This window comes from Xenopus tropicalis, chromosome 9 (assembly GCF_000004195.4).
Source record: "Xenopus tropicalis strain Nigerian chromosome 9, UCB_Xtro_10.0, whole genome shotgun sequence".
In the NCBI taxonomy this organism is placed as follows: domain Eukaryota; kingdom Metazoa; phylum Chordata; class Amphibia; order Anura; family Pipidae; genus Xenopus; species Xenopus tropicalis.
Window position 1 is genome coordinate 37,269,088 of NC_030685.2, and position 25,543 is coordinate 37,294,630.

General features: G+C 38.6%; 1 protein-coding gene across 7 annotated transcripts; it reads right to left on the reverse strand.

Annotated features, from left to right (window-relative positions):
• Window positions 1-1,491: 1,491 nt before the first annotated feature.
• On the reverse strand, window positions 1,492-19,968 carry tvp23a (trans-golgi network vesicle protein 23 homolog A (S. cerevisiae)). 7 transcript variants are annotated; one of them, XR_004220512.1, is made up of 8 exons: window positions 19,282-19,442; window positions 18,163-18,242; window positions 16,024-16,168; window positions 9,185-9,274; window positions 6,385-6,513; window positions 5,378-5,506; window positions 2,831-3,023; window positions 1,492-1,720 (listed from the first exon to the last, which is right to left on the reverse strand). XR_004220512.1 is itself a non-coding variant. In XM_002939186.4 (7 exons), exons 1-7 carry the CDS (start codon window positions 19,872-19,874, stop codon window positions 1,712-1,714), a joined length of 591 nt encoding a protein of 196 aa, XP_002939232.1. In that variant the 5' UTR covers window positions 19,875-19,968; the 3' UTR covers window positions 1,492-1,711. The 7 variants fall into 7 exon arrangements, 6 of the variants coding, with proteins under 6 accessions (XP_002939232.1, XP_031749430.1, XP_031749428.1 ...); XM_002939186.4 differs by lacking the exons at window positions 2,831-3,023; window positions 19,282-19,442 and adding an exon at window positions 19,866-19,968; XM_031893570.1 differs by lacking the exons at window positions 2,831-3,023; window positions 19,282-19,442 and adding an exon at window positions 19,477-19,752.
• Between the last annotated feature and the right edge of the window lie 5,575 nt (window positions 19,969-25,543).

The following is a 25,543-nucleotide window of genomic DNA, read 5'->3' on the forward strand; positions in this document are numbered from 1 at the left end:
ACTTGGACCCTGGGGCTTTGCTCCTCAGACCAAGAAGTTCTATTAGTACTTCACCCACAACTATTCTGTTTTATTTTTAACACATTTCCTATATTGATGTTACTCAGTCATGTGATCCACCATATAATACGGCTATATGAAAATGCAAGACCCCATCTTGGAAGTGACAATGCAAAAGAAAGAACCAGAGATGGCTGTAATATCTATTGGAACATGCCAAATATTTCAATTTCTAGCTGTGTTAAGATGTCTACAAATTACAAAAATAAATGCTTAATTATATGTGGGACTACAAATTCTTGAGTACCATGCTCAGTTATGCTGAGTGGATCTATAAAAATATATTTGATATTATGTGTTAATTCTAGTCCTGTTATCAAAGGCATCTATACCAAACACATAGGGGCACATTTACTAACCCACGAACGGGCCGAATGTGTCCGATTGCGTTTTTTTCGTAATGATCGGTAATTTTGCAAGTTTTTCGGCGTCTTTACGATTTTTGCGTAAAAATGCGAGTTTTTCGTAGCCATTACGAAAGTTGTGCAAAGTCGCGATTTTTTCGTAGCGTTAAAACTTGCGCGAAACGTCGCGCCTTTTAAGTTTTAACGCTACGAAAAAGGCGCGACTTTGCGCGCAAGTGTTAACACTACGAAAAAATCGCGACTTTGCGCAACTTTCGTAATGGCTACGAAAAACTCGCGTTTTTACGCAAAAATCGTAAAGACGCCGAAAAAAAACGCAAAAAATACGAAAAAGTCGCAAAATGTTCGTTTCCAATCGGAATTTTTCCAATTCGGATTCGAAATCGTGTCTTAGTAAATCAGCCCCATATTCTGTTGTGCTCAGTTAGACATTGTGATTAGTGATGTGTGGGTTGGTTTCTAATGCCCAGGAATTTACCCTAGCAACCAGGCAGTGGTTTGAATGAAAATTGAATATGAATGGAAGAGGCCTAAATAGAAAGATAACTAATAAAATCCTCCTGTCACTGCGCACATTTTAGCTGTAATTTCCCCCATGTGTGCCAAGACCTCCAGACTATATTCATTCCTGTCACAATACATGGGCAGGCACTAGTGTTTTCTTTGATGGTATTTTCTGCAGTAGAGAAAACACATCAGCCACTGGCCTTCATTTTTCAATTTGAAATTTAAAAGTTACTCATTTTCTACTGATATACTGGGACTTTAAGGGCATGCAGGTGGTGTCTGCAGTAAAATGCTGCACTGCATACAGATCCCTTTGTCTCTTGGATTTTACAGCTATTAAACAAAGGCAAGGCTCTGTTTCTGGGTCCTGTCTGACATAGATCCCATGTGCTAACTCACCCCAAGAAAAAAGAAAAGCTCAGAGGAGTACATTCCCTTTATTTTTCCATTTGACTTTGTATCCCCTTTCAATTGAGAGATGTATGTACATTGTATATAAAAGTAACAATCTGATAAGGAAGGCTGGAGCAGTTGTGTAGAAAACCAATCACACTTGACACATGGTTTAGAAAATGTATAATTTAATAAATAAAGGTATAAACAAAATTGCAGGAATGTCAAATGATCTTAAAGGAAAATGATAAGGCACTAAGATTTATGCAGTTTCACACGTATTATCTCAGTGACAAACCGCTTTACAAGCAGGAAATCTAGCTTGGTTATCCAGGAATTCTTTGCATTAGATGGCTAGATCATACAAAACTTCATCTGTTTTAATATCAGAGTGTCTGTTGGGCAAAGACATCAATAAATTACGGTCTGAACTTCCTTCATCTACCGTGTAGATATGCACAGATTCTGCACGTTCATGATACAATAAAATACCTTGTAGAGAAATGCATGTTAAACTCACAAAAAGCACTTGGCTTTATGTATAAAAAACAAAACATATCAATGTAATATACACATTTTGACAGCTTTAGCATTGTTGCGGATGAAAGGGGGAGTTGTGCGTGACACAATTAGGGGGGGATGCATCCAAGTGAAAGTAATTGCTCTTGCACTTCAGCAAAAATCAGATGCAGTTGTGCAAAATATTTTCAAAGATTTGCGTTGTTTCCTATGTTTGGTGTGCAAGTGATGATGCATTCTTTAGATGCAAGTGATGAACAAACCCTGGTGGCAGTAGCTACAGGGTTCCTTTGTATCAATAAGCGCAACTGTGCTGTTTTGGAATTGAATGAAGATGAGCTTATAAGTGGCAAGTGCAACTATATGGAAGGGCAAAGATCACATTTTGACGCAAGTACCTTTAATGAATGGGATTTTATGTGCAACTCACTGCGGTGAATGTAGCAGCTCTTGCAGTAGTAAATAAGCCCTTTAGAATGCATTTTCAGACACACAAAAGAATGCTGTGTGTAAGAGCCCTAAATCTTGGCAAATGGGATGTCATACTGATTCACTGTAGTAATCCACAGCAATTAATCAGCTTTAATGAGCCCAAGGCAGCTAGACAATAGAAATACCTATGCAAAGTTTAACTTATGCTTTGTCCCACTGAGTCTTTAAAAAATGATACTGACACAATTAAAGTAATATAAATGTACCTTTAGTATGCTTTGGTATTAGTAACCCGAAGGACTTTGCTTTCATTTGTCTTACTGCAGTTGACCGATCAGAGCAAATTGCTGACTGGTTGCTGTGGTTTACTCTGGATTTAATTTACACCAGTTTTGTAGATGCCCTCCTATGTTTAATTGTGATTAAGGCTCTGAGAATCACCTCTTAACTGCCTGGTACATTAAAACAAATGACATTAGATGCTGCTTTGTTTATGAGAAAAAACAATAATAGATCATGTTATGCCTCAGTTCATTCAGAGCTACATTACTTACCAGTTATTATTTCCTTTGCTGAAATTCCCAAAGCAACTTCAGAATATTGCTGTTTGCCAGTGCAGGCCTGACTCATGAATCAAAACTTTACATTTTCTGCCTTCTAATACATGTATGGGACTTATTATCCAGAATGCTCGGGACCTGGGGTTTTCCGGATAAGGGGTCTTATTTGGATCTCCTACCTTAAATACTAAAAAAAATATTTAAACAGTAATTAAACCCAATAGGATTGTTTTGCCTCCAACAAGTATTAATTATATCTTAGTTGGGATCAAGTACAAGGTACTGTTTTATTATTATAGAGAAAAAGGAAAGTAATTTTAAAAATGTGAATTATTTGATTACAATGGAGTCTATGGGAGATGGCCTTCCTGTAATTCGGAACTTTCAGGATAATGGGTTTCCGGATAAGGGGTCCGATACCTGTACAGGTATAAGATCTATTATCCCATATGCTAATGACCTTGCATTTCCAGGAAAGGTATTTTTCTGTAATTTGGATCACCATAACTTAAGTCTGCTAAAAATCATTTAATTGTTAAAAAAACCAACAGGACTGTTTAGCTCAAGTATGGATCCATGCAGCTTAGTTACCAACTGTTGTTTTATCATTACAGAAAAAAATGATATAATTGAAAAAAAAAAAAAAAAAAAGTTGTTGCTTAAAATGGACACTATGGGAGACAGCCTTTATGTAATTCAGAGTATTCTGGATAATTGGTTTCCTTATAAGGGATCCCATACCTGTACTATTTTCTTTATCCCCTAAATACATCGTTTTTTTTATCGGTTTTTCTTTTGATAGGATTTTTTTAAAGCCCAAATCACATAAATGCATATTAATTGGTAGAATGTGTAGTTTTATTAGTAATGAGTAATTTAATTGTTAGAACATACTGCCTGTTGACTGGCAAATCTCTGGGGGGGCGGACACTCACAGATTCCCCTGCCAGCAAACGTTAACCCCACCCCCTGCGCCATGGCTGGCTCACCCCTGCCCACTGCCGCTAGATAAGTAAAGGCAGGAGTGGGTCTGGGTAGTTGGGACCCTGTGGCCTGTATTTGGATGATACTTGTGAACTGTACTTTATTAAGCATGTATTTTCAGTGAATTGCAAAGGTGCAAAATTTGGAAAATTACTAATAACAAACTAGGATTAAAGGACAGAAAAACTAATTTTAGCAGCTATCTAGTTGGCAATTTACCCTATAAATCACACAATGATATCAATGAGACACTGGCAGATGAGGGACTGAGACTGAGAGTGCCTGTACAAAAGTATAACTAATAGAAATTAAATATAACAAAATTGCAGCCTTGTGGAGCAATGGTTTTTGGCTGCTAGGGTCAGTGACCTCATTTCAAAAGCTTAAGATAGACATAAGAGGAAGACACATAATTCTAATCAGTTCCTGCCCCGTTGCAACTTACAATCTAAGTTTCCTATCACATTCCTGCACAGTAGGGTCAATTTAATCAGGAGCCAATTAACCTAACTTTGGAGTGGCGAAAACTCACACTGGGAGAATATTCAACCACCTTGCAGACGTGCGCTGGCTGGAATCAAACCCGAGACTCCAGTGCTGCAAGGCAGAAGTTCCAGCTAACTAAGTTCGCTAGTCTGCCTTTACTTTCATCCTATATAAAACTATTGCATTAGAAAACTGCACATATAATATAGTAGTGGCTGTACTTTACAGGAATGTGTATGCAGTGCCACTTAGTGGCGATCTTGCTGCAGTAGCAGTGCAGGAACAAAAATGTCATTATCAAATTAACAGCTATTGCACACGAGCATTTGGTCATGCATTTCCCTACGGTCGTTCAAATTGCATGCCACCTGCGTTTGGTGGTTACGTGCAGCAGTACAAACAAAAAACAAAGCATGGAATGTGTTAACTCTTGTGTTCCCTTAAAGTAGAAAGCATGAAAGAGTTACTGCAGGGAAACACATGACCAAGTACGTGTGTAAAACCCCTAATGGGTACATTTTATTAACCTATAAAAATAACACTCCCATCAGCAGGTTTTTATTTTTATACAAGAAAAATTAGGGATTAGTGAATACCGAATCTTCTACATAGGATTTGTCTGAATGCTGCGCCAAATTAGCATATGCAAATGAGCATAATTCAGTGGGAACAAATTTGCATAAGCAGCGCCATGCAAAAAAATTTTCAATTTATGTAGTCACATGATTTAAAGACTTTGGATTCGGCTTACCCAGGCACTTGGATTTGGCAGAATCCCAAATCAAATCCAGGATAAGGTGTATCCATAATGAAAATATAGACAAAAGATGAAATAAACATGACCACCATAGAGAACCCTCTGGAATGAAAACCTAACACCCTGGTTGTTGAAGTGCAACAAATAGATGATCATGTATTTTATAATAAATACGAGTTTCTCTGTGACTTCTGATGGGGCTTTTCTTGTATCAAGTAATAAAACACGTAGTAATGAAAGTGCATACTCTGTCTCCATGCAAGAACAAGAAATATTATTCGAATTTTTAGAAAATGTTAGACTGTATTACTTACTCGCTGGAAAAGCTGTTGGGACAAAAATCTTGATGCTGATTTGCTAACATTTTGTTGGCCTCCTGTTTTGCAGTGAACATAGCCATAAAGATTTGCTGATTGAAGAGAAATCCCAGCAATCACAAGTGCCTGTATGCAGAAGGTACACTCATTATTGTTATAAGGTGTTAAGTGACCATATAAAAGCACAAGGCCACATAGTGGATTGTTTTTATACAGGTCTCATAACTCTGAGGTGACTTCTAATATGTTTATACATTTTAGTAGGGGGTATATTATTTATTAAAACCTACAGTTCTCTGTTTTTAAATGTATGTCTTTAGTAGACTCTCCCCCTTGTTCATAGTATTCAGCCATCCTGCCCACCCTCTTTCTCTCTCTCTCTCGAAAGTTTCCCTTTGCAATCTCCTGCCCATTTGTTCCCACACTCCTTTCTACCTATTATTATATTTTGCCTTCCACCCATCTGCTCCCCTCTAGCTACCTTCTGCCTTTTAGTTCCAGCTGTATTCCCTCCAGCCAGTCCTTGCCCCTCTGCTGGTTCCAACCATTCCACCTGCTCTCCCCCCAGCCTGGCTGACTTCTGCTTCCTCCCTTATCTGTTTCTCTCTCTTAACATAGCTGCTACTTGAACATTTAAAACCGAGAATCTTGCAGGGGAGGGTGTGTACTACTTGGATTTCCACTTCTCCCCTGTGCTGTTATGGACTTGCTGCCTGGTCTGTGTAAGTACATAGAGAGGTGTGGGTAGTAGCAGAATAGGTGAAGGAATGTGGGCAACAGAGGCATGTTGATAAATTTAATGAAACAAATTTCATATGATTTTCTGTATGAGCCTGACCAATACTGTACATGTATGAGCCTGGAACTTAAAATATGGATATTGGTCAGTCTGGGGATCAGCCCTGTCTGAACATCACTGGCAGACGAGGAACTGACAAGGAGCCACAGCACATACTCTATCCTACTGTTCTGCGCACAGGCTAAATTAAATTTTTGTTACTTACCAGCCATTTCAGTTTCAGAGAAAACAAAGTGCTGAAGAAGAATATTGTCCAGATTATTGGACATATAATCAGACCTAGCCAGAAAATTCGAGCTTCGACCTCTGTTGATGTTGATATATTTGGTGAAGCCTGAAAAACATGAAACAAACTGTTACTGCTTAAACCACTAGTCAATGCAATAACATTCATAAACATTTATGGAGAAATAAATGTTAATTTCAGGAGGCAGATATACAGTTTGTTAAAGTGATGCCTACGAGCGGGGGAAGGCTAAAATTATTCCAGCTTGCCATTTACACTGTCCATAATGTCATCAAGATGACACAGGAGAATTTTGGAAGGCAAGATCTGGAAGAGCAAGAAAACCTTCAGAGAGAACTGCTTGTATGCTGGCCAGTAAGGCAAACACTCATATGACTGCAAAGGACCTGCACAAACTTGAACTTGAAAAGAGTCATCAGGAGGAAGCCTTACCAGCGACCTCAACACGGACATCAGGTATGCAAAATATTGCATTCTTTTTTAACTCTTTGCCCACAATAACCATAAGTTTCACTGGAGAAAAAAAGGAGCAGCATTCGCTGAAAAAACAAATTTTTTCAACTGTTAAACATGGGGGTGGGTCCTTTATGCCTTGGGTGGGGTTGTGTGACAGCCAGTGGCACAGGAAACACTGTCGGTGTAGAGGAAATAATGGATTCCATGAAATATCCACAAATTCTGAATGCCAGAAGCTAAATGTCAGCCAAGAAGCTAAAAGGGAATCTGGTTCCTGCTACATGACAATGACCCTACAGATATATCAAAAAGCAAGCTTTTGATGGTCCACAAGTTCACCTGACTTAAGCATCATTAAAATCTGTGAGTTGATCTTAAACATGCAAGATGGCCCAAGAGATCTGTAATGAAGAGTTGGCAAAATTCCTACAACAAGAATTGAAAGAGTCATATCTGGATATAAAAAAGGTGTAACAAGCTGTGGGCTGTGTTACTAAATACTGACTTACTACTGACTAACTGTGCATTAAGATTAGCAAAGATTATTCCTGCAGTTGTTGTTTACTACTTTTCACTTACATAATTTACTAAATATTTAATTTGCAGAGAGATGTCCAAACTTTTGCATTCAACTGTCTGTGTGTCTCACTATATAGTGTGTATTAAAGTGTTCAGACCCTTCCTTGACCAGTTTGTTGGTTTTACTGAAAAAAAACTCTATAATGATTATTATAAATTATTATTATTATAAATATAATTTTCCGTTTTGCATAAATATTCATTGCCTATGTTGATGTATTTTTCACAGAGTACTAAACCACTCCATTATGAAAATACATTGTAGAACTTGAGGTGACGTTTTACAGAGCTATTAATTTTGTTGCTCAGTAAAAACGTACAACTGTCGACTAATCCTTGTGGACACTTTGGTTAACTTATTAGGATGTGGAGACTATATTAAAACACCCAAATTATACTTCTTAATGGTCCTCACTTCAAACTTTGTTTAAAGGAGAAGGAAAGACATTTTGGCATTTTACCGCCAATAGATTATGCACAATAGAGCAAGCTAAAAGCTATATTTATTCTGCAGAAAGCTTTACCATACCCGAGTAAACAGCCCTAGAAGCTCCCTCTGTGTGTTTAAGATACCAGCTGCCATTTTATCTTGGTCTCAGTAGCTTCTGTGCTGCAGTTTTAGCTAAGATTACATAGGGGCTGATTTACTAACCCACGAATCCGACCCGAATTGGAAAAGTTCCGACTTGAAAACGAACATTTTGCGACTTTTTCGTATGTTTTGTGATTTTTTCGGATTCTGTACGAATTTTTCGTTACCAATACGATTTTTGCGTAAAAACGCGAGTTTTTCGTATCCATTACGAAAGTTGCGTAAAAAGTTGCGCATTTTTCGTAGCGTTAAAACTTACGCGAAAAGTTGCGCATTTTTCGTAGCGTTAAAACTTAACGCTACGAAAAATGCGCAACTTTTCGCATAAGTTTTAACGCTACGCAAAATGCGCAACTTTTTACGCAACTTTCGTAATGGATAGGAAAACTCGCGTTTTTACGCAAAAATCGTATTGGATCCGAAAAATTCGTAAAGAATCCGAAAAAATCGCAAAACATACGAAAAAATCGCAAAGTACCGATCATTACGAAAAAAACGCAATCGGACTCCATTCGACCCGTTCGTGGGTAAGTAAATCAGCCCCATAGTGTTGGAAGGGGGAGCAAATTCTTATAGAAGAGGGAGTAAATTCTGATGGGAGGGGAAGCAGGAGCAAACTGAGCAGATTTGTGCCCATGCCCTGAAAGATTTTTCTGAGAGCAGGAAGTCTGGTACTGAAAAACGTGTACAAAAGATGAAAAGAAATCCTGTGTTTCTTTTGATAATGGATAGAGTGCAGCTTGTCTGTGAGTTCTTATGGCTGTATTTACATAGACCTTTCTGATAAAGCTTACTTAGTTTTTACCTTTCCTTTAAACAAGACAAGATGGTTATACATGCCTAGATCTGATTGGGAGCTTAGTTGTGCCGACTTCAGCCATACTGCCCAGCCATCTGGGCATGTGTAGCTAGACTATTTAGAAATATAATCGTGTGATCCTTTTGGAATATAAAACAATATCAAAATAACATATATAACTTCAATGTAGCAATTGTACATAGTATTTGTTATTTAATAAAATAAGATAACTGATCAAGGTGGGTATAGATAGATAGATAGAAATCTCTTTTTATTATTTTTAATTTTTATCATATAAAGGGCTGTGCCTGCAAGTTCATGACTTTAAATACCTTTTTCGCTTCAAAGATCCAGTGACTTTTCCCATCCTCGTCAATCTGGTTCCACCAGCGTAATCCAACCAGTAGTCTTCCAGTTACATTCTAATAGCACAAAATGTTGCTAGAATCAATACACATCTAGATATCTACAGATAACTGACATTTCTAGATATAACTGTACCCTCCAAAGTTTACCTTTAAATAGGTTGGAAAGATTAAGTGACCTGCCAGGGGAAGGGAGAGTAAAATGTTAAACACAGAGTACTCACCCAAAATGCACTCTTCTGACAGAAATGTATAACCAGATTTGAAGCAGAATGCATAGCAGTCAGCACACTTGAAAGTGGGCTGGTGAGAAGTGTACAGTAAAGGCACAGAAAAAATCTAAACCATTTCCACACCTGCAACTTCAATGTAGCTCCAGGTGTGACATCCTTGTGACTTTCAGTATGGCATAAACACTACATAGCATATGAAGTAATTTGTCACAAAGGAAGTAAAAATTGCTGCAGATTGTTCTTTATATTAGCACTGCACTGACAGATTTGGGTGTAATCTAGAAATACAGCTGAGAAATAGTAAATATTCTGCACAATTATACTACTTCAATGTAAAAAGACATTTTTTTATTAGGCCCAAACTGTATGCTAGTTGCTGCATATTGTGTATAATCTTTTAAATGGTTTGTTTCATTTTTGCTTACATTTTTTTTTCATTCCTAACTAGCACTCTTTAAACACAGCTTTGATGGCTGATCATAAATGTGAATGTATGTATGTATGTATATCTTTATTTATAAAGCGCTACTTATGTACCCAGCGCTGTACAGTAGAATACATTAATACAAACAGGGGATTATTAAGATAATAATAGATAAATACAAAGTATAACAATAAATACAGATAGATACAAGATAAATACAGTTGCAATAAGTTAAAAGTAAAGACACAAGAGGATGGAGGTCTCTGCCCCGTTGAGCTTACATTCTATATGGGAGGGTAACTTACAGACACAAATAGGCAAATATAAGTGCTGTAGGTCACAGTGGGTGACACTACAATATAAGTGCCAGTTCCCAGATCAGGTGCTGGGCGAGTGCTCCAAAAGGTAGTCTTTAAGTTTAGTTTTAAAAAGACTGGGGGAGGATTCTCTCCAGAGGAAATCAGGGAGGGCATTCCAAATGTAAGGGGCAGCAAGGCAGAAAGGTTTAAGGTGGGAAACAGCAGTAGTAGTGGGAGGCGCCACTGAATGACTTTTATAAAATATTTACTGGTACAGGTCATATAGTACTTAGTTTAAAAAAGCATAAGCTTAACTTATTGCAACTGTATCTTGTATTTATTGTTATACTTTGTATTTATCTATTATCTTAATAACCCCCTGTTTGCATTAATGTATTCTACTGTACAGCGCTGCGTTAATAAGTAGCGCTTTATAAATAAAGATATACATACATACATAAGCTGGAATACTGTGAAAAAACATTAAGGTTGTCACAGACACAGTCCCCCGTGGGTTCACAGACATAGGCCAGGACCCAAACAAACAGTTCATATAACAGGATGAGGCACTTTATAGGAGTATGGCAACTACACATCCACAAGTTTCCATCAATGATTGAACGTCAACCTGCACCAAGCGGCCTTGTTCATAGGATGTGCCAGGAATGGGAGTTGTTGGTCATTGGGTTCTGATATTCAGCTACATTGACTTGCAGCTGGGCAGTCTCTTGGTTTCCTTGTGGCAGGACAAAGCCCTCTGATCTTCTGTACAAAGACTTTATAGGTCAAAAAGACATGAACCCCTGTTGTATATTCAGAACAGGGTTTGATACCACTTGCCAATCACAAAGGCAGGCTCCAAACTAACCAGGCCTCAGTCCAGGTGACAACTACAGGGACCAATTACATAGTTACATAGTTACATAGGGTTGAAAAAAGACCATTGTCCATCAAGTTCAACCCATACGAGTAAACCCAGCACACAACCTATACTAACCAATCTATACACTCACATACATAAACTATATATATACAACCAGTAATACTAACTGTAGATATTAGTATCACAATAGCCTTGGATATTCTGCTTGTTCAAAAACTCATCCAGGCCCCTCTTAAAGGCATTAACAGAGTCTGCCATTACCACATCACTAGGAAGGGCATTCCACAGCCTCACTGCCCTCACCGTGAAAAACCACCTACGCTGCTTCAAATGGAAGCTCTGTTCCTCTAATCTATAGGGGTGACCTCTGGTGCGCTGATTGTTTTTATGGGAAAAAAGAACATCCCCCAACTGCCTATAATCCCCTCTAATGTACTTGTACAGAGTAATCATGTCCCCTCGCAAGCGCCTCTTTTCCAGAGAAAACAACCCCAACCTCGACAGTCTAACCTCATAGCTTAAATCTTCCATCCCCTTTACCAGTTTAGTTGCACGTCTCTGCACTCTCTCCAGCTCATTAATATCCTTCTTAAGGACTGGAGCCCAAAACTGCACTGCATACTCAAGGTGAGGCCTTACCAGGGACCTATAAAGCGGCAAAAATATGTCCTCATCCCTTGAGTCAATGCCCTTTTTTATACAAGACAGCACTTTATTTGCTGTAGTAGCCACAGAATGACACTGCCTGGAATTAGACAACTTGTGATCTACAAAAACCCCTAGATCCTTCTCCATTAAGGATGCCCCCAACACACTACCATTCAGTAGATAGTTTGCGTTTATATTATTCCTACCAAAGTGCATAACTTTGCACTTGTCAACATTGAACCTCATTTTCCAGTTTGCTGCCCAGTTTTCCAATTTTGTCAAATCGCTCTGCAAAGCGGCAGCATCCTGCATGGAACCTATAGTTTTGCACAATTTAGTGTCATCAGCAAAAATAGAAACAGTACTCTCTATGCCCACCTCCAGGTCATTAATAAACAAGTTAAAAAGCAAAGGACCAAGGACTGACCCCTGCGGTACTCCACTAACCACACTGGCCCAATTAGAAAATGTTCCATTTACCACCACTCTTTGTACTCTATCCTTCAGCCAGTTTTCTATCCAATTACAAATATTATGTTCTAGGCCAATATTCCTTAATTTGATCATTAAACTTCTGTGAGGTACTGTATCAAACGCTTTAGCAAAATCTAAGTAGATGACATCAACTGCCATTCCAGCATCAAGGTTCCTGCTCACCTCCTCATAAAAGGCAACTAAATTAGTCTGGCAAGATCTGTTACGCATAAAACCATGCTGGCACAAACTAATAGTATTGTGAACTGCAATGTATTCAACTATCCTATCCTATCCCTTATTACCCCATTAGACTCTCCAGCTGGTACTGCTGGGCCTATGGGAAGCCACCTAGTGAGCATGACCAGTTCAGTCTAATGCAGTGTTTCTCAACTTTCCTAATTCCGCGACCTTTTAATACAGTTCCTCATGTTGTGGTGACCCCCAACCATAAAATTATTCCTAAGACCATCGGAAATATGTGTTTTCCGATGGTCTTAGGCGACCCCTGTGAAAGGATCATTCGACACCCAAAGGGGTCCCGACCCACAGGTTAAGAACCGCTGGTCTAATGCACGACCCAGGCAGAACAGGTCTCTCACAAGGTGGGATTTGGACCAGTGATGTGGTCAGAGGCTCCGGGCATTGTTTGGCCTCACAGCGGATGTTTATCAACTAAGGAGGAAGGCAGGCTGACTGTATTTACATTTCAAACCCATAGACAAATGGTAAGTTTAGACTACTTCCAGTCAGGCACAATAGCGGATACTATACATTAAAAGATACAATACAAAATATCAAGTAACAAACCTGTTACATCAAAAAGGGGAAAGGGGGGGGTAGTGGGAGGGGTTGGATCGTATTGCAATTAAGAACCCTGGGTTTACAGAGGATGAAATAAATATCCACATTTCTAATGTATTGAGAGTGTTAGAATAAAAACATTCACTGAAACTGTTTCCTCCTTCTCAGTGATCATATAACAAGGCACAAGACTACAAAGGTTAGTACATTTGATGGATTATTAACAGATTTTAAAAACTGAGAAGGTGGCTACAGTATTGAATCTATTATCTAGACACCAATTCTATCCAAATTACAGGAAGGACACATTCCATAGAATTAATTAGGGATGCTTTTTTTTAGGAGTCGGTTTCGGACGAATCTGTGGTCCCGTCTGAACCGGATACTAATTAGCATAAATTAGCATATGCGAATTAGAATTCGGAAAGGGTTAAATGGGCAGTGAAATTTTTTTAACCCCTTCGGATCCTAATCAGCATATGCCAATTAGGATTCGGATTCGGTCGAATCTTTCTGGGTGGGTTTGGACGAATAATGCTTTAGTAAAGCTATTTTTTAGTAGAACACTGATCCCATATACATCAGAGCAACTCTAATACAAAAAGGTTACTGTACTATAATGGCCTGGTCCAAGTTACTATATAATTCAATTGAAAATACGTGGAGTATCTGAAAATTAAAAGACAATGATGTGATGTCATGATGACTAACCCAAATAACTCGAAGAATATCTGCCTAGAAAAATGGGCCGAAATTACCCCAGAATAGTTTGCAATGCAGCAATTGCTGTGAAAGGCGGCTCCACAATTTTTTAAACTGAATACTTTTTCAAAGGCATATTTCATAAAAACAATATCTAACATAACATTCCTAAATTAATTCAGTTCTAGTTCTCTGAAATAAAAATATCACAGTATTTTTATTTCACAAATATCAGAAAGCAAAATGTAATGTAGAGCATATTATTAGTGCAGAGAGTAGGACTGGTCGTAGTTTAGGGCACTGGATAAATAAGGGACCATTTCTTTTGTGAAGAGCATCTGTAAAGATGGCCATACCCAGGCAGATAAAAGCTGTCGCCTGTCTGAATCAGCAGTTAAACAGCCTGCATATGGGTTCCTTATATAGTCCCACCGTACAATTATCTGCCCGAAAATCGGATAGATGATAATGGGGCAGGTTTAAAAATTCTGTTGGGATGAGGAGCACATCACTGCATTGGCGTGTTCCTTGTTCTGACAGCCTGTATCCTGTCAATATGATCTGATCATTTGGATCAATTCACTATCACCCACCTCGTCTCGGCGACCTCGTCTGACTAATTTACCAGAAATGCATTTTCACGGGCAACAAAGTGAATCGCCAGTGGAAAGGCATACATGTCACTTTGTTTTCCAAAGTTTTGCAATGTTGTCTGCAGGAGGACACTTTGCTCAACTTTGGAAAACTTACACACACATCTGCCTTTACACCAGCGATTCACTCTGTTACCAGTGTAACACCCTGTTTCACTCTGTTACCAGTGTAATCTTCCTGTAGGATATAAGCCTTATTGCGTATCGCAAGCTTAAGGCTCCAGAAAGTACTTGTGAAAGACAATGTATCTGTCAGCAACCAGCTGATGTTTTACATTTAAAACAATCAGCATCTCAAAAAACACAGTTTTTCCACAATATGCTTTATTTAAGAGATAACAGGAATGGTATCAGTTTGTTTTCAGCCTGTGCTTTAGTCCAATTCATATGTATTTTAGATGTTTTCCTAATGCATCTGAATATTCTTTGGTGAAATATAATTTTTTATGCAGGCTAATATTAGTAGCAGGAACCTTAAACTGTCATACTGTTCCTACTTTCCAGCCATTATAATTCAATTCAAGAATCTGCAAAGATGCAGGTGTTAGAAGAACACCGTGTGATTATAAATGGACAACACTGAATTATGGAACAAATAACAAACTCATATGTTCTGAAAAGATACTCCTATAGTAGGGCTGGGAAATGTTTTCATTTGTGATGCAGATGTTTTTTTTCTATAAGAAACTGCTGCAATGATATCTCTATAAATTATATTATATGTCAAGAACTTGTCCATAGCCCTTCATCTGGCGCACAAAGGTAGAAAAACCTAACCAGCAGCAGTTTTATGATTAGCCTCAAGGAAGAGAAAGGAAGGGTTTAGATTATCTAGCTTCCTCCACACTAGCACTAATATAATCTTGTATGCCCTCTGTCACTTATACAGCTTAGGGCTCTGGCAGACGGGGAGATTAGTCGCCCGCGTCAAATTTCCCTGTTCGCGGGCGACTAATCTCCCCGAGTTGCCATCAGTTGCCATCCCACCGGCGAAAATGTAAGTCGCCGGTGGGATGGCACACATGGCGGCGCGATTTTGGCAAATCGCCAAAAATGCCTCGCGAGGCAACTTCGGCGATTTGCCGAAATCGTCTGCGTAGCGTGTGCCATCCCACCGGCGACTTACATTTTCGCCGGTAGGATGGCAATTCGGGGAGATTAGTCGCCCGCGAACAGGGAGATTTGTCGTGGGCGACTAATCTCCCCGTGTGCCAGAGCCCTTAACTCAAACATAGGACATTTAAAACAAATCAGAGGAAGTCAATTAAAACCTTTGTCAACACTAAACATACACAAAATGTTCAACCAACTATGCTTTTTAAAGATTTAATCAGACATGTAAAGGGGATTACAAATGATGTAAACAATAGCCATCTACAAAACAGTGCAACTAAGTAAGTCACAGTACTTGTTCCGGAACTTGTGGGCTCTAACAGTAAAACTTAACAAAGATAACAAACATTCTAGATTCTGGTCCCTGGGCCTACTAGTTGCACAGTGCAATGGTGATTTGTTTGCCAAATACCAACCTGTTCACTCTGCAGCAGCAATCAACATTGAATATATTAACAAAATTAGCCTGAACTGAAACTTCAGCAAGGGTTTGGCTACATATATAAGTCTACAAAAAGGTTTCATAGAAAAAACAGTTTTATAGGAAAACAGTTAGAAATGACGGGTCCTTACCTTGACTGACCAAAAGTCAAATGCCAGAAGAAGCAGTATGATGACAAAACAGGTGATAAAGCTTTTGCTGAACCAGTCACAGAACAAATAGGCAACAATAGCCCCAATTCGAAAAAACAAGTGGAAAAAGGTTGCCAGGGGGTGCCTAGGAAAACAATTCAAATGACTTATCAGTGACAAAATGAACAAGCTATATCTGTGAAGACAACAGCATACAAACTCGGAACCCAACAGAACCACTTTATGCTGTAGTCCACTGTAAACACCCTATGCACATTTTCTTTTAAAATGCATTTAAGACAATAAAACAATAAATTAATAATTAACACATTATACTGTAAAGTTGTACAATAAACTAAAAGAATGTACTAAGTTGCTCTTAGGGGCTGTGTCCATGAGATTCAAGCTGTCTTGTTCTGCAAAAATGAAATCACAAGCACACGATTTAGATATCTAGGTCACATACACTGGAACTGACCAAAATGGTATGTGGATTAGGTTATACAGTAAATAGATTCCCACAGAATGAAAAATAGAGTTGTTTCATTTTAAAGGACAAGGAAATGCTAAGTCACTTGGGGGTGCCAAAATGTTAGGCACCCCCAAGTAACTTTAATCGCTTACCTTGTTCCCCGGGCTGGTGCCCCTGTTAGGAGAAAACAGCACCAGCCCGGGGTACCTGTAGCAAGCGCTTCCTCCTTCCTGCTTCGTTTTGCCGGGACCCCACGACCAGCTCATGCGCAGTAGAGTGAAAAGCCGACTTCTCTGTTAAAGTTCGGCTTTTTCACTCTACTGGGCATGCGCGCGCGTGCACGCGAAGCAGGGAGGAGGAAGCGCTACAGGTACCCCGGGCTGGTGCTGTTCTCTCCAAACGGGGGCACCAGCCCGGGGAACAAGGTAGGCGATTTAAGTCACTTGGGGGTGCCTAACATTTTGGCACCCCCAAGTGACTTTGACTTTTCTTCTCCTTTTAGAACACAACATCTTACAAGTACAATTGTACAAGTTTGGGGACTGCTTAAACCACCACATAAATAAAATATGGTGCTTATTAAAGGGGCAGTATACAGTTATACCTTTTTGTTAATATGAGCAAAATAAACATGCTGAAAATACATTCTGCCTATTCTTTTAATTTAAAAAATAAATATTTCTATCTTAATAGCTACGTTTGTTTTACTAGAGGTACTAAGCTCCACCTAATCAACCCCTTTCCTTTACCATGTAACACTGTTTTGCTTTACAGATAAACAGAACTAACTCTTAACATCACAAAGACCAACAATGGAGTAGTTTAAATGTTCATGTCTGCAATTTTTAGCTTAAGAAATAACAAAAAAAATACATATTGTGTAACTGAAATAAAAGGCAAGAAGTAAATTCAGCACAGTCGTACCTTAATAAGCAGTAGGAAAGCAGTACTGTGGCCTTACAAAGTAAAACTAATTAAAGGAGAAGGAATAATAAAAACTAAGTAAGCTTCATCAGAAAGGTCTATGTGTTTCTTGTCTCTACTTTTGTAAACATGATGTTCCAGTGTCTGACTTCCTCTCTCAGAAACAGCCTTAATTCCTGGGGCCAGAGTCTGCGCAGTTCTCTCCTCTCTCCTGCTCCCCATCCCAATAGAATGCTTAGAACTCCCTCCCCCCACCCTTAGGAATGTGTGATCTCAGCTATAATGGCTAGACTGCAGGAAGGAAGCTACTTAAAATGGAAGCTGCAATCTTAAGCAAACAGAGAAAGGTTCTAAAGTTATGTACTCAGGTATGGTAATGCTTTCTGCAGAATTAATATAGTGTTCTAGGTGGCACTATTGTGGCGAATCTAATGGCAGTAAAATGCCAAATGAATATGGCAGAGAGGAAACAGAAGAGAGCTGTGCTGGCAGGCTGCCAGGGGCATTAAGTTTTATCTAAGAGAGGAAGTCTGAAAGCTCATGTGTACAGAATAGGAGGAAAGAAATACTGTTTCTTTTGACAGTGGACTCAGAGCAACATTACTGTGAGTGTTTATTGATGTACTTTCTGATAAAGCTTAGTTAATTTTAACATGTCCTTCTTCTTTAAGCCAAAAAAAAGTCTGTAAGGAGAAAATCATTTAAAAAAAAAAACAAAAAAAACCTTTAACAAATCAATGCACCTGATCTTTGCTTTCTGTAGTGCTAGTTCCTCCTCATTGCCAACATCCAGGGACACATCCTCTGTATCATCAACAATAACCTGAAGTAGAAATATCACCACAAAGTAAGGCATTCATCAGTCAGAGAATGGTTAATATGTGGTAGCAGGCTATAACAGTTCCATAAATATGCTGGTTACTTATTAAGTATGCACAGGGCCCTATTTACTAAGCTTCCAATTAGGAATTGCCTTCTATAAAGCATCACAAAACTGAAAGGAAAGGCAGAGTTGAGTGGAATATTTGCTAAGTTATTTATAGACATGTTGAAGTCACAATATGTTACAGAATTCCCATTAATTTAAAATCATTTTAACAACTTTGAGCAAATCAGAGATGTTTATCTATGATTTTTTTTCTCTCACTTTGATCTTCTACATACATTCAGTTCATCAATTCAATAGCCATTTGTTTGCTTTTAAAAAAAAACAAAAAAACTTAGAACATAATTTATGGTTTCAGAAAATCAGAGCTCTTCTAGGCCTGTCAATAACAGTCACGAGGCAACACCAGGGCACCTTTCTTGTCACTGACATATAGATATATAGACTGATAACCTATGGGAGCATTAATGACATGCCCAAGGTCACACTAAAATCAAACAAACACCCTCCTCCCTGACTTAGCCCAGAGACTAAGGAACCGATTTATCAAAATGTGAGTTTAGAGCTAAAGACATAAAAATTCACCTATGTTCTATTAATTCCTATGGAATTTTTAGAAGCATATTTATCAAATGGAGAGTTCTAACTTTCACAATTGATAAATACACTTCTAAAAATCCCATAGGAATGAATAGAACATATGTTTTATGTATTATACTCTAAACTTACATTTTGATAACACTGCCCTTAAATGTGTGGAGCCTATTCTGTAGGTGGGGGTTTAACCTTGATTCCCAGGACCTTGAAACCAGCAAGATGGTAGTAAGGAAGCAGGACATATGAAGGGCAATTAATTACTGCCTGGCACAAGCTTGTACACCTGGTACCTGTGCAAAACAGCTGTGCTCTACCCCAATGTTCCATTTGCTGCAATGGGTTTCAGAGTCAATGCAAGAAAACAGTGTATTGTGCTCACCACTATATTTAAACCCTTAGGTGGGGTTGCAATGAGGCCATTGCCAAGTGATTGTTTATGGTTGAATGCAGAGGATCTTTTGTCTTTGCAGAGCATTGCCTCACACATATAGTGTAATTACAGGGGCACAGTGCATTATGGGCAAATAAATGGCATTTTCTGTCTGATTTTTGCCCCTTCACCCTAAGTACAAACCTTAATTAAAACATAGATCATATGCTCAGAAAAGTGTAAACTCATATCCGACTAGAGAAAAGAATTGTAAATGCCCTAACAAAATAAGCACCATCTATTTAATTAGCCAAGTACAGTAGTACTGATGTATCAGTTAATGGTAAGGCCTTAAATATAACCCCAGAGACATTTATAAAAACGTCTCTTTAGCTGCTTCTCTGAGCTTCAACTCCCATCATGTCGGGATGCTAAACGCTGCGTTTAACAACAACTGAGCAGCCGCGCCCGGTTCATGGGAATGCTCTGGGGTTGCGGGCTAGGATCACGTGGGATGAAAGAGAGCAGAGGCCGGAGAAAATGAGAGCGATACACAGACAAGTAGTAGCGCAGGAGTTGCGCATTAGGGTTACCTGCTTCATTCTGTGCTTGGCATGTGCAAGCAGCTCCCCAATCCTTTCTCTGCTGCTCCGTTGCTAGGGCCCGAAGGGCGGGACATAATTGCTAAGAATCTCAGATTGAATATCAATTGGTTGACCTAGGACGGCAGGCGTGCAGTGATTGGCGAACGTCTAGCTTGTAATTCGCTGCTGTAATGTCATGCAGGGGAATACAGTAGCGTAGCGCTGGTACCTGTGTGTGAGGGCTGGAGAGCCGCATAACTCATCCTGCTGTGGGGCTGTCAGGTGCAGCTGCAAACAGGTTCTTCCCAGCTGGAGTAGCAGGGCATGTGGTATACGGCACTGGTATTTCCCTAGAAATTTTGGGAAGGATTTTTTTTTATTGTGGGTAAACATGGCAGATTGCACTAAATATTTACACTTTGCCCTCCTTTGTTAAAATAACTTTACTGCACATGTAATATTATAGTGCAAGGTATACATTCTGATTGTTTATGAATTCTGTTTTTCTAATACCATAATGGTATGGTAGCAGTTTGAAGCTATTTAATGTGTTGTCTTACTTTGGAAATGACTTTATAACATCATTGCTGTTTAATTCTTTGAGAATGATCTCTCTGTAGAAATATAATGTGAAAATTGTTGTGTTACAAGTTATTACGCTGGTACAATATGATGAGTTAAAGGACACCTATAATCAAAACATTGTTTCATCCACCAGAGATGTGGGCTAACAGAGCTTGCACTCTGGTTGAAGGAAACAATACTATTTTGCCAAAAAAAATGTCCTAGCAAGTGCTATAGAGTCTCAAGGAGGGTCTCCATGCAGGAAGCCATGTTTGGCACATGCTCATAATCAGAGACTCTCCTGGCTCACTCATTATGAACATATGTATGACGCTGGAGCAGTGGATGCTCCCCTATATGTCAGATGCATGCACATAATGAGCCAGCTGGGGAACGCAATCATCATGCATGTACCCCAACATGTCTGCCAGCTCTGAGAGCACCCTCCCGGTGTGGCTGGATTGGCAGGTAGCTACCAGAGTGTGGGCTCTATTAGCCTGAACAACCAGTGGAGGGAAACAATTTTTCAATGATAGGTGCCCTTTAAAGGTGATTGTGACCTCATACTGGTGTGACAAATATGGTAATGCAATATGTAAAAAGGTCAAAAATCATAACGCTGATGTTACAGTACCATTATATGGTCAGAATGAGAGAGGGATGTACCCTTTTCATAGCCTAAAATGATACCAATACATAGGAGGAAAGGTTATATGGTAGTGCAGTATAGAAAGGGGTTATGTCAGTTATAATGTCGCTGTCAGAATAACATTATATGGTCACATTGTGATGGGGATATTATTAAGTCGTTGTTATAGTTTTATGTTACTGAATGGTAGGCTGAAAAAGCTTTGCATACCCCTTTCAGCATGAGTTCAGCGAATTGGGCTTGTGCTCACATACATTTTACCTATTGTTTTATATACAAAAAAATAATGTTTCTTGTTATTTTTTGAGCTACTCCATGAAGGACTTCTGCTAACAAATCAGTCACAACAAAGGGAGGGGCTTCTATACTTGTAATCTAATAATATGCCTTGCGAGAACCAAGCATGAAATAGCTTCAGCTTCTGTGTTTGACCTGTTTAAATCAAGAAATAACAGAAACCAGATTTTTTTTTAATTGGACACTTGTTGATTTTTATGGTGTATTTTTTATTACTAAATTACACTGTGTACATTTCAAATTATTTATACCATTTAACATTTTATTCTTGAGCCGAGAAATGGTGTTATTTTTAGCTGTAATATTGTGCAGCCATTTCTGGTCATTGTGCCTAATACTGAGCTTTCAGAAAGAGCCAGCACTTCACAATGCAACTGCTTTCAGATAAGGTATTGTTTCTCCTGCTCAATGTAACTGGAGGTGTGATGGCTGGACTTGGGTGTTTTACTATTAAATGCTATTCTTTTATCTATGGCTAGATTGGGCATAGCATCATTTTTAGCAATACAGGTGTCGGGGAGCTGTATCTTGCCACCTTCCCAGGGTTCTCTATGGGAGGGGAAAGGGAGGGGGTGCTTGCTGTGCAGCACTAAAGAGTGACTAAAGTTAACAGAGCACAAATCACATGGCTGAGGGCACTTGGGAAACTAAGAATTTGTCTAGCCTCATGCCAGCTTTTAAAATGTATTTTAAAAAATCTGTTTGCCCTTTTGAAAAAATGTATTTTCATAAAGACCACTTGCATTAGAGTTTTTGAATTATTTGCCTTCTACTTCCAACTCTTTGCAGTTTTAAAATGGGGGTCACTAATCCCAGAAGCCAGAAACTACTGCATTGTGAGGTGACAGTTTTAATCAAACTAATCCCTGGTTGCTAAGGCAACTTGGACCCTAGCAACCAAATAACTTCTGAAACTGGAGAACTGCTGAACTGAAAATTAAATAACTAAAAAATAACAATAATAAAAAATGAAGACCAACTTCAAATTGTCTCAGATTATTACTCTCTACATCATACTAAAAATTAACTCAAAAGTGAACAACCATTTTAAGGGGATGTTTGTACCCTTGCTGGGATAAACGCATGTATTCCCCTTAATTATGCTGTTCGAGTTCTGACAAGTTATGCTATGCTTACATTCTTCTACTGGTTGAGGTAGACACATTAGCGGCCCCCTATTTTTGACATGTATATTTCTGTTTTATCTTATAAACCCTTTCAACTGGTCACCCAAAGCCTATTTTGTCTAGCGCTACATTTGAGTTTGCATTAAATGTTATTTCTTTTTGCGATTGCTTCATATCTTTTCTTTATTACTATAATACAGGTATAGCATACATTATCTGGAAACCCATTATTCAGAAAGTTCCGAATTATGGAAAGGCCATCTCCCATAGACCTCACTTTTAACAAATGATTCTAATTTTTAGAAACAATTTCCTTTTTCTCTGTAGTATTAAAACAGTACCTTGTACTTAATCCAAACAAAGTGTAATTAATCCTTATTGCATGTAAAACAATACTATTGGGTTTATTTAATGTTTAAGTTATTTTCTAGTAAACGTAAAGCATGGAGATCCAAACTACGGAAATATCTCTTAACCGGAAGACCCCAGATCCCAAGCATTCTGGATAACAGATCCCATACCTGAACTTCATTCACATAGGGCCCATGACTTTTATAGACATTATACATCAGTCCCTGCTATCTAGGGACCGTGTCACATTCACAAACACTATGGTCAATTATATTAGGAACCAAATGTCGGAGGAAACTGAAGTATCTAGAAGAAACCCCTGCAAGCATGGTGAGAACATACAGACTATTTGAGGATAGTACCCTGGCTGGAATTGAATTTATGACTCCAATGCTGCAAGGAAACATTGCTAACCATTTCATCATCATCATGCTGCTTCACTACTATATACCTGTATGTTGTTTTATGTCTCTATTTTATAATTGTATTATGTTTTGCAATTTGATCTTCATTGTGTTGTAGACATTGCCTTTGTTGTGGTTTGTTTTTGTGTGTTGCTATGGCAACCTGATTTTGACATTTGCTTGATTTATTATGTTTTTTCCTTGAGGAAGATCACACTGGGATTTTTCTTTATAAATAAATCACTTTTAAAGTTCTAGCTGCGTGCATTGCAGTCTTTTTTATGTATGGTGTATAGGTGCAAGCAGGTGGTACTTATAGATGCATTAAAGGAAAAATAAATGTCATTACATTGCATGCAGCAACTGTACAGTTCAGCTAAAGCAGGAGTGCCCAGACTTTGTCACCCAGTGACCTAGTCTTGCCACCTGGCCTCTGTCATGCAATCTACTTTAAGAAAAATAGTGCAAAGTCTCTCAATTGTAATATTTCAATACCTGATCTACGTGTATTAACTGGAACACTGTAATAAATCCAATAACATTGCTTTGCCATGGATTCACGCAACTATGTTAGGATCAAGTACAAGGCTCTGTTTTATTATTACAGAGAAAAAGGAAATCATTTGTAAAAAATAGGATTATATGCTTAAATAGGCTCTATGGGAGATGGCCTTTCCATAATTTGGATCTTTCTGAATAATGGGCTTTTAGATAAGGGATCCAGTACTCATCTTAAACATATAACCAGAGCAAACATTCACTTATTATGTTGCTCTCCCAGCAGAAGCTAACATACAGTCCACTGTATAAGTTACATCAGGGGTAGGGAACCTATGGCTCGGGAGCCAGATGTGGCTCTTTTGATGGCTGCATCTGGCTCGCTGCCAAATCTTTATTAAAAAAAATAACGGGGGGGGCACGCCCTCCTCCGCATTGCATCTGGCATCCTTGGCACCCACCCTACCTTGCCCCTGCGCTCGGCGAATAGAAGACATGTTCTAAGCCTTAGAACTCGTCTTCTATCCGCCGAGCGCAGGCCATGCCCTCCTCTGCATCGCATCCGGCATCCTTGGGACCCACCCTACCTTGCCCCGCAGCATCCGCGCCCAAACATCTTGTATGTCTCTCACGGAATTACATTTTAAAATATGTGGTGTTAATGGCTCTCTCAGCCAAAAAGGTTCCCGACCCCTGAGTTGCATCAAAAATTACGCAGAGAAGACTCGTCAACCACTATTTTATATTGAGCGACATTAGAGGAAATGAACTGCAAATCAATGGCCAGAGCTGTCAATCAATGGTGAAACTGACCAAAACATAATAGACTTTATGGGAAGTGATATACAAACAATCAAAACTGCCTTTATTTACCAAAATAAATGCCGAGGAGCTGCAACTGTGTGTGCTCTTTTGTGCTGTTCAAGGACCCCAAATCCCAGTTTTGAAATGTTTTAAGATAGATGAAAATGTATTCATCAGTTTTGCAGGAAAAAATTAAAGTTTAACAGATTTCAAACTATCTATTGCACTTGAGATTAAAGAAACCACAAAGAAAGGATTATGTTAAATAAAATTACATTTTTTAAATGGCTGATATTGCCTTGGAAAATGTTTGCAGAGACACTATGAAATAACTTCAACTTATACAAGTGAGCAAGTAAGATAACTCTTATATATAGTTTGGGCTTGTGTTTAGTGCTTAAAAGGGTTGTAAACCCAACCACAATGCTGTCCCACACCCTCTTCTAGTTATCTATAGACATTTTTGAAAAATGTAATTATAAATGCAATAAAATTCACCAATGAGAATTCTACTGACCAAAAACTTCATTATAAATACAAATGAATTCACAATTGAGAATGTTGATTCCCAGTACTATGTCAGGCATCCTGCTGTTATCTTATATATAGAGAAAATGATGTCATTTTTTGTTCTTTGTTAGATTAAACTGGAATTAAACATGGGAATTAAGGACAGATTTGTTCTGTGCTTATTGCTTCCAACTCCAATTGCAGGAACAAAGAATAGGGAGCCTTATTTACGTGGATCACCTGGGATTCTCTTTGGAGGATTTTTTGCATTTTAAAGCAGTTGCTGGCTGTGGAGATTTGGGGAGAGTTTATCGAAACATTTCATTGTGCAATATTGCTTTAAGAATACAACCCTGATATTAAATTATTCTAGACTTTGTAGTCCAGCAACATGTGACTAAAGTTTCCACTTTTATTAGTACCCTTTGGTGCGAAACACGTAAGGCACCCTTTTTTCTTTTTATGCATGGATAAATAAACTTT